The following is a 13285-nucleotide window of genomic DNA, read 5'->3' on the forward strand; positions in this document are numbered from 1 at the left end:
GTACTTCTTGATTCACTGGAGAAATTGGAGATGATGAGGTCAGAAATGAATCTGAATGAAGAATGGAAGATCTCTTTCATGGAGAATTTTGAAATTCAGCATTTTTCCAAGTTGTGTCAAATACCCAAAACTAGTTTGCCCAAATTCCTTTTCTCCCAAATGTTTTTTGATGATCAGACCAATTATATTTTGAGCGACTGTTATATTCATAATAGTTTTAGTAGTATAGGTAGAGGGTTCTTTTCATTCATATGCATTTCTAGGAAATTGATTTATCTGCTTCTAACAATCTAAACCACATCCAGTAAGGGTCCACTTTTTTTTCAGTTTCAGAAAGGGCTATTTGTTAAGTCTCTGGAAATACAAAACAATTGGATATGAGAGTTCAATAATAAAGGACTAAATCCACTCTTCAGTCCTACATCTTTGTCTTTCCTTGTGAATGTTGTGTTGACTCCACTGAGCTCTGGCTTCCTCATACTTCAATTACAGTTTGCAGCATTCTGTACCTCTCTTGGTCACAGGGTTTCTAACTGGGGTGTAAAACACTGCAGCTTGGGCTGGAGGTGAATGTACCTGGTCAGTGTTGTTGTAGTCAGGTTTTCACAGTTATTTCACAGAAGAAACATTCTTCACTATTTCTTCCTAGTACTTGATGTTTTCTGATGACTTATCAAGATAATACAAGATTTTAATCCTATTCCCCAGAGTGCTTTAAAACACAGCCTGATATTAAGTTCACTTTCATGAATGTGCTCTCTATTTCTTCACCCAGATCATTAATGGATATATTGTCAGACTTCTTCATGATTACATTTCAGATCTGGCAACCAGCCCTTGAAAGCTACTCAGTAAGTGCTTTTTTTTCCCACCAGATTTTTTCTACCTTGCAGTTATTTCACCTAGAATGTAATTCTAGAATTTGTTTACTGGACTATTGTCTAGGACAGTAAACAATGTCTTGTTATAACTGAAGTACTTTACATGTACTTCCTCTTCTTATTCACTAAGCAAGTTTGTCAGTTGGGAAAGCAACCAGACTGATTTTATGTGATTCATTCTTGATAAATTCATGTTGTCTGGTTATCACCTTTCCTATCCAGTAGATATTGATGAATTGTTAATTTAACAATTTTGTCAAGTATTCTTGCTGCTGTCAAAGTAAGGCTTGCTGGTTAGTAGTTCCCCATGTCCTCCCTTTTTCTTTTCTGAAGAAAGATACAGTATTTGCCCTTTTCTGTCCTTTCTATTCCTGAAAGAGATTTACTAATGGATTAGATGTTGCTTCAGTTAGTTAATTAAGTGCTCTGGAGTGAATTTCACGAGATTCTGCCAACTTGAATGTATCTGAGTCATGAGAATATCTTTCAGCTTTCCATCATCTGGCTTGCAGTTTTTCCTCTTAGAATTACTAGCATTAAATATCTGGCCACAGTTCAAGTTTTTGTGAAGACCGAATGAGTCAAAGTATTGAACACTGGGATTTCTTTGAATCATCTATTATTTGCTTTCCTTCTCTTCAATGTAATAATTCTGTATTTTGCTTTGTCCTCTTTCGTAGTGTATTTATAGTATCTTTTCTTGTGGCTTTTTTTGTACTTTGATAGTTGCTACTCATTTTGCACTTTAGCCTGTATGGTTATATCATTTAAACACATTCATCAGATTAATTCTAAGCTGTATGTCCTTGTTGCCAGCTTTTGTACTCCTGATTTTGAGACTATTTCAGGAAATCTGTTCTGTGCTGTACTTTCTCACATCTTAGCATGATATAAAAATTCAAAATGAAATATGCAAAAAGTCTGGAAAAGATTAGAAAAGGTATAGTTTTGAAAATAAATGTGGTTTTATTTTTCTCCCAAAGGTAGAATACAGATTGCACATAGAAAATAGCTTAGAGGATTTGAATGAATAGCCATGTCTAGAACTTTAAAAGACAAATGAAATTCATTCTGTGCTATACCCAAGCTATCAACCCATTTGGTGGATTTTATAAAAGCCATAACAAGGTCCTGCAGCTACCTTCTCCAGTGTTAATGCATGTTTTGGGCAGGCTAGTCACTGCTTTTGATTCTGTGATCCCATTTTTAAAGTCTTATGAGTCTAATGCTACATTTGATACTCAACAAATAGATAAGTAGGAAACAATCTCAATGTACCATCAGTGGCTTTTCACGGCTCCCTCTCATTTCATTCTTCAGTATTTTATCAGGGAAGAGTGCCACATCAAACAAGAGGTTTCAAGTTCAGGTCCTGGAATTCATTTCCATTTTAAAAGATAAGCTTTGGATCTTTTAGTGAGTTTCTTTGACTTCATTGCTTGCTATGCAGCTGATGCAGCCTGTTGCAGCCTCTGAATTAAACAGTAGTTTCTGTTGCTTCAGTCACCATTCAGCCTAGATAGCTGCTTTGACACGAACCTGTGCACTTAACACAAAGTTAGAACTGCCTGAAAGGGAAGTTGAGGCCCTTGCATGCCCTTCTTTCCTATGTTCACTCCTCCTAGTGATTAAAACTGATTTTCCTCATCTTTTGAGCCCTCCTCCTAAGCCCCATCCAGACAAAATGTGAATAATTCAGTGCTGAGTAAGTCTGAGAAGCCAACAGTGAATTCACACTCAATGTTATAAGTATCTTATGAGTTTTGAGGGACTGGAGAAAAAGTATTACTGTAACTATGGTCTAAGTGCACTGGAGCTTGGTGATTTAAGTACACCATTTTCCAGAGGCTTACCCATGTGGGAAACCTGGGTCTTGTTTGCTTCTCTACTCACTTTGTCATTGAGGTGGATTTTGAACTATCAAGTCAACTATTCAGAGAAGATTTTGCTTTATGAAGCAGCACAGAGAAATATACTGCATTTCTATTCTGCATGTCTTGTTTTCTTTGATTGCAAGGTCTCTCATCTTTATTGCTATGATCCCTCTTCCTCAGCTGATCATAAGGACAGTTCCACGCTGTTTCAAATGCTCTTCTATTTCCCCTTATGGCCTGTTTGCCTTTTAAAAAGAGTTAAAATCTTCTGCACAGCTAAGGATCTTGCTCTTGAATATACCTGTCTTCACCCTTCATCTTCTGAGGATGGACAAACAGATAAGAAGAGATGGAAAACAGTAAATTATGAGGGTTTTGAGTGGGAAAAATTTCTAAATAAGCAAGACCTTCCTGCAAAAATGTTGTGAAGTCTGTCTGCTTTGTGAACAACTTTTTACATCTTTTCTATGAACAGTTGAATTTGGGAGTGTGTATTGAAAATTTGTGCATATTGGATTTTTTCAGCTTGCACATGGTAACAGCATCTGATGATACTTAATGTGTTCTACTGTGAGACAAGTAATTTTTATAAATGCATATAGCCCTTCAACAGCAATAACCATTTTTTAAAGTAGTGTTTGTATCCTTGTTTGGGCCTGGTGTATACTACAAATCAGAGGGGAAGAAACAAATTTATCATGCTTTGCATTAAATGGACATCCTAAGGTAAGAATATGGTAGTAAGTTAAGATTAACCAAAGCTATTTGTGAACCAGCCCAAGTCAGTTTGTTGGAAGGAATCCCAGAAATAATGATATACAGGAAAAAATAATAGGAAAAATGTACTCTTTTGTTTTTAATTTAGAAGCTGAGTAATCAATCAATCAATACATAAAACAGCCATCTTCATTCTAGTTGGATATATTGCTGGAAAACATAAAGCATCATAGAATTACAGAATGGTTGAGGTTGGAAGGGACCTCTGGAGATTATCTGGCCCAGTCTCCTGCTGCTCAAGCAGGGCCACTTCGAGCTAGTTGTCCAGGACCATGTCCACAGCTCTTGAGTATCTCCAAGAATGAAAGATCTCTTGATTTCCTCAGGACTATCTCAAGCAGTTATTTCTTATAATAGAATTAGTTGGTGTTGTTTATCCATAGTTTAAGCTTAAGAGAAGCATGATCTTGCACCTTTAAGAAAAAAGATAAAATGGTGAAAAGTAAAAGCCTGTAAAACTCTCATAAGAGTAGAACTAATTTTTTAAAAAAACCCAAACAGAATATATTAACAAATTAATAGTTAATTAGAGCTTCATATATATAATGAACTTCTTCAATGCATTTAGCAGTCTCTGAAGCACATTAGATTGGGGTTCATTTGGAAGCTTCTACCCTATGGGAAACTATTAATGATTGACACTGTGGTTGTATGATCTGTACTTGAATGGAATGCTGCTAACATTTATCAGAGACTTCTGAATTTTCCTAGTGTAGCCAGGCATTTCTGATGATGATATAACTGTGAATGCACATCTGCATGACATGCAGCTAGACTTCTATCAGTTGTCTCATGAGGGGTTTTGTTTTAAGACATGATATTTCAGTATTTTTTTTCTGTCATGCACAATTGTTGATCTGAAATGGACTTTAGTAGCTAAAAATTACTTATCCACCATCAGCTGGGCATCTAGGCCTAGATGCATTCTGCTAATTGAACCACAAACCTCTAGTCATCACTAGCATTCTGTGGAGAATTTTTCCTTTCTCCTGTTCAAGCTGAACTTTTAAAATCGTATTATTCTTGTATGAGATCAATGCTTTTGATTTATTTTGAAACTGACATTTTTAGATAAACTCAATCAAACCCTTAAGGAAGTTAATTTTATCTCAGTGCTGTAGCTGTTATCTGATACTGCCTTTGCTCATGAAATCCATTTGCTTTTAGTGTGATGTATGAGTAATAATAGAAAACAATGATACTTTCTGAAGATTGAAACGAGGAATGTGAACATGATTATTGCTGTTTAATTAGAAAGTGTGGATTATATGGCCAGGAGATCACTATGACTTCAGTTAAGAGTATCTATTTCCTGCAGATGTTAAATTTTTAATTACTTTTGTGAAGGTAATTGCCATTCTGATCTAGCCTGCTCTAACTTTCAGGACTACAGTCTCTTTCCAGGTTGGAGCATCCTTTTCAGGAACAGCATTTAACTTTCTAAAAATTTCCATAATGCTATTGCAGAACTGGGGTTTGTTTGACTTTCATCTCAGCTGTGGTACTTTCTAGCTCTCAGAAGAAGGGAGTTGGCACTCGGGGGGCAATAGAAGGGTGAACTATGGCTCTGTCCTTGGCTATTGGCTGTTATGGGCTGCCCACCTTAACCAGCCTAATGCAATGTGCACCTTTCCCTGAGGTTAAGGGTTCTGAAAGATTCTGTGGAGTTGATTATTCTCTTACAAAATGACCTTGGCCTAAAGAGGGTTTCTGGGACATAATATTTGGTGGGTACTTTGCATTTTGTTTCTTTCTGCTTGTCTGATTCATTACTCACCAAACTAGTCCTCAAACCTATATTCTCAATTGGAATCACTCAGAAATTTGAATATCAAAATACTGCAAATCCAAAGCACAGATCTTTTTGATGGGGATTATTTTTTAAAGCTGCCATGGGGAGGAGAGTTTAAATCTGTGTTTCCCACGTAGTGACTATATTGATGTGTAGTTTGTTTATGTGTTAATATGTGGTGCCTTGTAGATGATACTCTTTGCCTTTTTCTTGTGTAGCTAGGTACTGGGAGGAATTTTATCCTAATTTGAGATGGATACCATTACAGATACTTGTTACATAGTTGTTTAATAGCATAAGAATTTACTCCCTCATTGGCAATGGCTCTGAGGTTTCAGCTTAGTATGCCCCTACAGAAAATCTGAGTTACCACTCCTGCTCATAAAGTAGTAACACTCTTTCTGTCCTGGAGTCCTTTACAGAATCTGTGATGCACTATGAGGTTTCCAGTGCAGCCATCAACAAGTTCCTTGGCCTAGACCGATCCTGAGAATGAATTTTGAGAAGTTAGTCAGAGCTGCATTGCGTTGGTCATAGCTTGTTTTTTAAATTCTTTGGATCACAACCTGTATGTCACATCCAGAAGGCTTTGTTTGGCAGCCAGGAAAACCGGCAATCGGGAGCTCTGTGGCCATCTTCTGGATGTTTAGGAAAATGCATGAACTGTTCGCTCCTGTTGAACTTAGTACTAGTACTATGGCATAGATGAAAATAGTAACATTTTATTTTCGTACTACTGGATACACATTAGGCTTGCCTGATGTACACTTTGCTTTTTAAAAAATGTATTAAAAAAATCTCAGCTAGTGTTACCTCTTCTTATAATTATTTAAGGACCTCAAATAAAAGCAAAAATGCTAGATGTCTCTGAAGTTTCATAACTTTTATTCGTATCAGAACACCTCTTCTGTAATTTCAGATGTGTGTAACATATGTAGGTATTGCAAATTTTTAACAAAACTCTTCAGGAATAATGCAGCAGGCAGGGATTTTATGACTTGCCGTTTCAAAAAGCCCTAAACTCATTTTTTACCTACTGGTTTGAAAATGAAGCTTATGCTGTTGAACTGAGAGCACTGAAGTCTGAAACTCACTCTCTGAAGAGGACTAATACCATTGAGTGGAGAGGCATTAGGAACTAGATTAATTCTATTTGTTGCAAGAGAGCAGCAACAAATAAAACTCCTCTGCTAAGGGCTGCATATGAAAGAACCAGGCATTTTAAGACTCATTGAATTGTTATTAAAAATGCTCTTTTTTCTTTTGAAAGAAATTTCATTTCCTCGTAAGCTAGAAATTAAGCACAACATCTGTGGCAGAACGTCTTATCTTTACTGTGGATTACAGTAATTCTGAACTTAGAAGGGATTTTATTTTGTTAAAACATGGTACAGATACATTTTTGAGAGATGGATTTTTTATCAAAGAAGATGCTATAATGCTATAGTGATCATCATCTTTATTTCTCCATTCTTACCATTGTATTACTGCAGATTGCCATAGGGTTAGCAGAGATGGAACAGAAATCTAATGTAGCAGTGTAAAAAATGGCTTCAATAATCCATGGTAATTAAAAGAAAAAAAAAAAAAAGGCACGACAAACAACTGGTTAAATAATTTAGTTATAAAAAGCTACAAGGTACATGTCTAATGCAGTGAGATATGCTGCTGGGCAATCTGCTTCATGTAGGAATGACAATATAAATTAGAATATAATAAGTATTAATAAGTCTCATTGTTATTACATTGTCTTGTAATCATGTTTCATTTAATCCTAGCATGTTAGAGCTTCCTTGCAATCAGAGAGAACCTTTTTCTTCCAGTTCTCTTCAAAACCCAAACTATTGACAGGATCAATCCAGTTTGGAGAGGCTATGCTGGCTTGAACAGACTGATCAGACGTGGCAGTGTTTGTGGCTGTGGAGTGTTTGTGAAGGACTGGAAAAGCATGTTCAGACCAATTACTTTATTATTCCAGCACCCTACAGCACAGAGGGTCATTATACTCATTTGTAGAAATAAGTGCCCTGAATCTGTCTAATTCACCAGACAGCTGAGTGGGCTTGGTACTTGTGATGCCTGATCAAAATTCAGCACCCTTAATTACTTGTTAAAGGGAGGATTTTTTAGTACATAAAATTGGCAGCTAGGTACCTAATTCCCACTGTAAACCTTGTCTGTGAGCCTTAGCTGGTGGTAGCAAGCAAATCTTTTGCCCTGTCAGTTAGAAGACTGCACTTTCACACAGCAAAAAGTAAGAATGGTAGAACTCTTGGATAGTTGTCAATAATAGTATGATATAAAAATATAGCAAATAGTGTGAAAAACAGCTGCTATGACAAAAAGGGTAAGGCATACTCCTATATTTCTGAAGGATTTGCCTTTGACATCAGAAGACCTTCCCTAATGAAGGCAGAACTTTTTCATGAGTCCCCTACTTACCCACTGCCCAGTGACTTGTGGCAGAGCAATGATGAAGCAGCCCTAAAGCTTCCATTCTCCCACTTTCACCCTCATGCAGTCAGACTTTAAATTATTTGAGCTGAGGGAAGTCAAAAGGAGTTCTTCCTAATAAGTTCTATTCTAACAAAGCCTCTGGATTCAGTCTTGAATGCATCTATTTTCAAACTAAATGGGTGTGTTTTTTCTAGTGTTAGATCTTTTTGGTGATGAGGATTAAACTGGGCTGAAAAAAAGGTACACTTTGAGGTTGTGACAGTTGTTAGGTGAGAAGTTTTCAGCATAAGGACATTTTGGCTACACTGATATATGTTTTACCTAAGCCTGGAACACAGCTGTCTACATTTAGAGTAGTTTCATGGAATGGGCTGTCCTCTGGTGTCTAGTGTTCTGTGATGTTACAGTGATATTTTCCTAATTAGAATATTTAAAAATAAAATGTATATTTCCTCTTTTATGTTGTCTGAGAGTCACAGAGAAAAAAAAATGAAAATAACTATACAAGGTACAGAGAGCACAACAAACTAATTGTGGTCAAGTATGCAAAATAAGTAACAAGAGGGTTTGCTTTTTGAGAAATTTTTGATCTCTAGATATTAGCAATTACATGAGCTGTAGATAGCAATCACTGTTACCATTACTTTTTAGAAATTCAGCTATTTTAAATTTTCAGTGTATTAAAATGAAGTAACTGACAGTAACCTACTGTCTACCAAAAAGTCAGGAGTTCTCTAAGGCTTAAAGGAAAAACAGAAATCCTAAATACTCTTGTATAGTAATTATGATTGTCTCTAGTTGCATTCTCAGGATTCTGTATAATGGTGTTTTTTTAATTTTATGGTAAGTAGACAAGTCTGTTATCATTTTCTGTGGAACTACTTTGTGAAAACTGGAGTCCGTATTATTCCACCTGAGATCTGCACCCAAAAAATTACTTCACTGCTGTGATTTTCTGTCTACTGCACACAGGGTGCAACTTCCCTCTCCTCTCAACTTTAGCCATGATATTTTGTCAGTTTGGCAACAGCAAAAGAAAACTGGTAGGAGTGGACACACACTAAGTGTGCGATACAGTAGTGTCTTGGAAGAAAATGAGGAGCTTTTTTACACTCACATTTTTATGGGTTGAATTATCCCATGGAATTGTATTATTGGTAACCAATGGAATTTTTTTAATGGTGCTTCAGCTGTAACATGAAGATCTTTTATCATCAGCATTATGGTAAATCCCACCTCCAGAAGAATCACCATACTGACATTACTGTAAAAGGCTTTAGAAGAAATTTCTTCCCATTAATCCTCTTTCTTTTCCCTTGATACCACATCAAATAAAAAGAGTTTGCAGGTTTAATTCTGTGATTGCAAAGATAAAAGTTTTCTAAACTTTAAAAATTTATTTTAGCAAAATATCTTCAGAAACTGCTGTCTCTCTACATGCTTATCCAAGAAATAAAGTTAGTGTTGGTGTCTTGCAGCACTCTGGTCAACTTAACTCTTCTCTAAATTCAGAACAGATACTGGGAAAACAGTGAGACTTACACAAAAAAGCATTTTACTTAAAACACTGCCGTAGATTATGGATGTTTTTTGATTTATGTGTTTATATGTAACTTAATCAGATAAGTTAACAAAGCTTTTAATGTGAGCTGTATAGTTGTATAGTTTCCTGATTTGCTACTTGATCCTTTCAGTACAGATCTCTCAATAGCAACAAAGGCAATTGAATGTTAAAAGCATTTGGCATTTTTTAGAGTGGAGTCTTGGAAATGTCAGGTTTACCTTTTGTAGTTTTTTTTTTTACCATAGTGAAAAATAAATACTTTTAATGAATAAGTCAGCACAGGAAAAAGTTGTTCTTGTAAACCACTCCCAGGTTTCAAAGACCCATTCACAGAGCATCTGCAAAAGCAGAAGAAAAGGAGACCAACTTTCAGTCTGAGGAAACAGACCCCTATCAAAACAAAATGAACCATCTTATCATTATGGGAAATTGCTAGAAAAGGTACTTTGTCTGTTTAAAGAGTGCATTTGTGGTTGTAAAATGGATTGACCTTGGTTATGCAAAATAACTCCAGTGTGATGGAGAGATGGTTAATGGAAATGAGGTTTTCAAAGCTGAAATAAAGAGAACCTTGAATTATTGTTTACTACATCTAAGAGTGCCTATTGGGGGATCGAAGACATTCATAACACATTATAGTCCTGCTGAATGATTCAGGTTGGAGCAAACTGCTGATTATACTGTATGGACATCAGTGTAGTGTTTGGGCTAAATAAAAATCTGAAGTTATTAAAACAGGTTAGTTGCTGTGAGGGATAGAAAGGCTAGGAAAAATTGTTTTTTTTTTCCAGTATAATCTACTTTAAAACTTTTGAATGACTAAAATACATGGTACCTATCTTTCTTCTTTCTAGAAATGATAAATAAAGGTTATAATTGAAATTCTCATAACTCTTCACTTTGTTTAAAACAAAAATCAATACAAGGAAGTAATCTGAACTGAGAATTAGCCATGGAGAGGTAATGAGTAAAAGTATAGTAAAATCCTGAAGAACTTGTGTAGTTACAGTATAGCAAATAGTAAGAAATAAAAATGTCATGGAAATAAGCTTATACTGCTGCAATCTGTAGCATGATTTTAGAAATAATTTTTACTTAGATAGTACTACATATTTTTTGCACTATAAATACTTGCACTCCCTGGAAAAAGTAACATGCTATGAATTAAAAAACAGCTTTCAAGTGTGTATTCTCCCTATGCACAGGTACTTCTCTACTTTATTTTCACCACCAGGAGATGCTTGTTTTGATTTTTGAATTGAAATTCTAACCTGGAGAAGTTTTTTGTCACACTTCATAGGAACCCTGGGAAGAGCTTTGCTTTCAATATAACAGAATTTTCAACATGATGGCATTAGATGTATGATTACTCGATCGCTCAATGTGATAAGAATGAGGCTTGAAGATGTGTTAAAAATTCTGAGAGCACCTGTGCATATTAACAGGATAGTATAGTACAGGATATAGTACAGGATCTACAGGATATAGTACAGTATACTCATAACTAAAAGAGGTGGATGACATGATGGAAGCAAGCATACAAAAGCCTCAGTCAGGCATCAGCAGAAAGAGCCAGAGCAAATAAACAAGTTCTTGTTCAGAGGATATAGAAAACCTGTTTTGCATTCTATTATGAAATTTTGATTTGAGACTTTACTCTCTTTAAGTTCCATTTGTGTTCATAGAACCATTTCTACACAGAGCCATGGAGAAAGAGGGAAGAGTCATGTCCATGTTGCCCTGTAATTGCAGGATGCTGTTATGCATGCTGATCAGAGAGAGGTTTGCATAATAACGTGTCCATGTGTAGATATCATGTTGCTGGTATAATTTAAAAGAGCAGGTAGAAGTATACTCAAGCTCATCACTTTACTGGCACATCTGCTGTTTTCATTTCCATAGATTTTGAAAGCTCATTTTGATAATGCTGCAGCTGAGGAACTTGTATATTGTATCCAGTGTATACTGTATCCAGGCAATTTCTCTAATGGAACAAAGTAAGATATATTGCATTGAAAAGCAGTGTGCAGAGAACAATGTAAACTTTTCAGATTAAACCTTATTTTTACTTACTGTAGTAAAAAAAAAACATTTATGGAAGAATGGTTCTAATTTTTTTTTTCTTTTGATTTGTTTTGTTTTCAGGCATTGCTATTTCTGATGAACTGGATAAGGTAAGATTTACTGTATGCCTAATGAATATTAGAAAAAGACAGATGATTGTGAGAATTTTAGGCAATGAGAACAGCATTTCCCTCTTCTAGCACACACACTTAAGTTCTGTTGGGTTTGGAGGAAGTCTGGGTATGGAAAGCTATATGGATAAGTCTACCTGGACTTCAGCAAGGCCTTTGACACCATCTCCCACAGCAATCTCCTGAAAAAGCTGTCAGCCCACAGCTTGGACAGGGGCACTCTGTGCTGGGTTAGGAACTGGCTGGAGGGCCGGGCCCAGAGAGTGGTGCTGAACGGTGCTGCATCCAGTTGGTGGCCGCTCACCAGTGGTGTCCCCCAGGGATCAGTGTTGGGCCCAGTTCTGTTTAATATCTTTATTGATGATTTAGATGAGGGGATTGAGTCCATCATCAGCAAATTTGCAGATGACACTAAGCTGGGGGGAAGTGTGGATCAGCTGGAAGGCAGGAGGGCTCTGCAGAGGGACCTGGACAGACTGGAGAGTTGGGCTGATTCCAACGGGATGAGGTTCAACAAGGCCAAGTGCCGGGTCCTGCACTTTGGCCACAACAACCCCATGGGGAGCTCCAGGCTGGGGACAGAGTGGCTGAGAGCAGCCAGACAGAGAGGGACCTGGGAGTCTGGATTGACAGGAAGCTGAACATGAGCCAACAGTGTGCCCGGGTAGCCAAGAAGGCCAATGGCATCCTGGCCTGTATCAGGACCAGCGTGGCCAGCAGGTCCAAGGAAGTGATTCTGCCCCTGTACTCAGCGCTGGTGAGGCCACATCTTGAGTGCTGTGTCCAGTTCTGGGCCCCTCAGTTTAGGAAGGATATCGAGGTCCTGGAGCAGGTCCAAAGGAGGGCAACTAGGCTGGTGAAGGGACTCGAGCACAGATCCTATGAGGAGAGGCTGAGGGAGCTGGGGCTGTTCAGCCTGGAGAAGAGGAGGCTCAGGGGAGACCTCATCACTCTCTACAACTCCCTGAAAGGAGGTTGGAGCCAGGGGGGGGGTTGGTCTCTTTTCCCAGGCAACTCTCAGCAAGATAAGAGGGCACAGTCTTAAGTTGTGCCAGGGGAGGTTTAGGTTGGACATTAGAAAGAATTTCTTTACTGAGAGGGTGATCAAGCATTGGAATGGGCTGCCCCGGGAAGTGGTGGATTCTCCGTCCCTGGAGATATTTAAAAAGAGACTGGATGTGGCACTCAGTGCCATGGTCTGGTAACTGCAGCAGTAGTGGATCAGGGGTTGGACTTGATGATCTCTGAGGTCCCTTCCAACCCAGCCAATTCTATGATTCTATGATTCTATATATGTTGATGTATTAAGAGCTTGATCCAGGATGAGCTGTCAACTGTGCAAAAAAAAAATCTCGGTGAGTTTAAGAGTTTCAGTGAGGCCATGGAAGTGCTGTTAGTCTTGATGCCATCTTTGTTTAATAGAGTATATTGGGTTATTTATTGTGTATTTTTGGAAACATTTAGTTTTAAGTACTTTTGAGTCATGAAGTAATGAATTCTGCATTCTTAGATATGGTTTATGAGAATATTTAGGAATGATTTTTGCTCCCTAGATTTGATCAGGAATGCACAGGGCATAAATATCAGTTTTTATTTCCTTGCTGAATGCATCAAACAATGATCTCTTCTGTTTTGACCCTTTTGATACATTACACAATTTGATACATTACATTGCAAATTGATACATTACAAATTTGATACGTAACAAAAATTTTAGTTTTACATGTAATGAACTTATGTTGAAG

At 37.3% G+C, this 13285-nt stretch overlaps 1 protein-coding gene across 1 annotated transcript in view; it reads left to right on the forward strand.

Annotated features, from left to right (window-relative positions):
- C2H8orf34 (chromosome 2 C8orf34 homolog) overlaps positions 1-13285 on the forward strand; it is a 158190-nt gene that overhangs the window by 38636 nt on the left and 106269 nt on the right. Inside the window, exon 5 of the mRNA XM_071737739.1 lies at positions 11491-11519. Coding sequence (XP_071593840.1) covers positions 11491-11519 — 29 coding nt within the window. The remainder of the gene's footprint in view (positions 1-11490; positions 11520-13285) is intronic.

The sequence above is a fragment of the Heliangelus exortis genome, chromosome 2, assembly GCF_036169615.1.
Source record: "Heliangelus exortis chromosome 2, bHelExo1.hap1, whole genome shotgun sequence".
NCBI lineage: Eukaryota > Metazoa > Chordata > Aves > Apodiformes > Trochilidae > Heliangelus > Heliangelus exortis.